This window comes from Guillardia theta (assembly GCF_000315625.1).
Source record: "Guillardia theta CCMP2712 unplaced genomic scaffold GUITHscaffold_73, whole genome shotgun sequence".
In the NCBI taxonomy this organism is placed as follows: domain Eukaryota; class Cryptophyceae; order Pyrenomonadales; family Geminigeraceae; genus Guillardia; species Guillardia theta.
The window spans coordinates 412,680-414,521 of NW_005434601.1; the positions used below are offsets into that span (position 1 = coordinate 412,680).

Here is a 1,842-nt window from a genome sequence, read left to right on the forward strand (position 1 = left end):
GGGAAGAGGGAGGGAGGGAGGGAGGGAGGGAGGGAGGGACCAAGAGAGATTTTGTGTTCTTGTTTGCAAGGAGAGGGAGGACAAAACAATTTCACATCACCTTCAGTGCTTGCAAGGCTTCCACGCAAACCTGCAGCAAGTGCTACATCAGAACATCCTATCCCTCAACTTTCCTTCCTCTTCCTCCCTGTCTCCCCCTCTGTTTCTCCTCTCTGTCCTCTTCATCCCCGCACTGCCATCTTGTCTTCTCCCTCCTCTACCTCTCCTTGCTGCCCTGGACCATCCCCCGCAAACGTTGAATCCACGTTGGCTATGACGGCGGCGGTGAGCATGGGGTTCATGCTGCGAAGGAGGTGGTGCTCCTGCAGCAGCTTCACTCGTGCTGCTACTAGAGGAGGAGGAGGAGGAGGAGGAGGAGGAGGAGGAGGAGGAGGAGGAGAAGGAGGAGGAGGAAGAGGAGGAAGAGGATGTTGACCTGTCGGAGGCCGCTGAAGCTCCGCAGGATCTTGAGACGCTCTTGGATCTTTGTGGATGGATCCAGGAGACTGACGGGGCTCGGTGAGTGAAGGAGGGAGGGGAGGGAGGGGAGGTTGTGGGGAGAAGGATAGAAGAAAGAAATGTGATGGACGGGAAGGAGGGAATGAAGGAGGGGAGGAACGATGAGAGGAGGAACGAGATAGAGGGAGAGGTGTAGGGAGGAAGCAAAAACTCACGCTGCTGTGACGTCTTTCCCTCCACGAGCCGACAGGTGCATCGAGTCTGGGCGTTTGGAATAGAGACGAGAAGTTGCAGGACGAAGAGGGTCAAGCGCGAGAGATTGACGAGGACTTGAGCGAGCTGTCTTGGCTGAAGGAGGAGGAGACTCAGATGAGAAAGAGGAAGAGGAAGAGGAAGAGGAAGAGGAAGAGGAAGAGGAAGAGGAAGAGGAAGAGGAAGAGGAAGAGGAAGAGGAAGAACGAGAAAGAACAAGACCAAGTCGGGAAGCGAGAGGGAGGGGTTGGAAGGTTGATGAACTTCGGTAGGATAGCAGGACTGATTATGAAGTCGAGGAGGGAGAGGAGGGGGAGGAGAGGGAGGGGAAGGAGGAGGTAACCAACCTCTTCGCTCCTCCAAGTCCGGCAGCTGAGGAGGGATGCGCTCGGAGGAGGGAATCTTGAGCTTGAACTTGTTTTCCATGATCGAACCTCTCTGTCCATCGCGATCAGTTTCTCCTCCCTCCCGCTCCCTTTTCAGTTACCGTCCTCCTGCTGACGGAGCGGGAGGGAACAGAATTTCTTCCTCCTCCTGGTGTTCGGCGTTCAGCTTCGAGGAGGATCATGCTCGGGTTACCTTGAGCGCGCTTCGGAGGAGCGTCGGACTCGTTGGAGATGGGCGACTTTGCTTCCATGGCCGTGGGAGATTCTGAGAGAAAACGATTAAGAGAAAGAAACGAGAGCAGAACGAGGAGGAGGAGGAACAGAAGGAGAAGAATGGAGAAGGAACAGACCTGCAGGAGATGCAGGTTGATGGTGTTGCTGTTTGCCTGGAAGGGTGGAGGTCAATGGAGGAAGAGATGGTAGACGGCGACGAGGAGAAGGTGGCGGAGGAGGAGAAGGTGGCGGAGGAAGAGAAGGTGGCGGAGGAAGAGAAGGTGGCGGAGGAGGAGAAGGTGGAGGTGGAGGAGGCTTTGGGTCACCGATCTGAATCTTCGCGTTCCTCAAAGTCCGTCTCACTGACTCCTTGATCCTCCTGACTTCCACGTCAATCATGCTGATTGCTCCTCCTTCACTCTTCCTTCCCTTCGCCCCGTTCTCCCCCCCCCCCTTCTCCCTTCCTCCTCTCTCTCGTCTCTCTCTCTCTCCT

General features: G+C 55.9%; 1 protein-coding gene across 1 annotated transcript in view; it reads right to left on the reverse strand.

Annotated features, from left to right (window-relative positions):
* The window catches only part of GUITHDRAFT_114259 (hypothetical protein), a gene marked incomplete at both ends in the record, with an annotated part of 5,363 nt that overhangs the window by 860 nt on the left and 2,661 nt on the right, over positions 1 to 1,842 (reverse strand). Inside the window, 8 exons of the mRNA XM_005826685.1 lie at positions 101 to 130; positions 281 to 362; positions 476 to 545; positions 714 to 759; positions 1,098 to 1,188; positions 1,238 to 1,284; positions 1,330 to 1,401; positions 1,676 to 1,728. Of these exons, the coding sequence (XP_005826742.1) occupies positions 101 to 130; positions 281 to 362; positions 476 to 545; positions 714 to 759; positions 1,098 to 1,188; positions 1,238 to 1,284; positions 1,330 to 1,401; positions 1,676 to 1,728 (491 nt within the window). The remainder of the gene's footprint in view (positions 1 to 100; positions 131 to 280; positions 363 to 475; positions 546 to 713; positions 760 to 1,097; positions 1,189 to 1,237; positions 1,285 to 1,329; positions 1,402 to 1,675; positions 1,729 to 1,842) is intronic.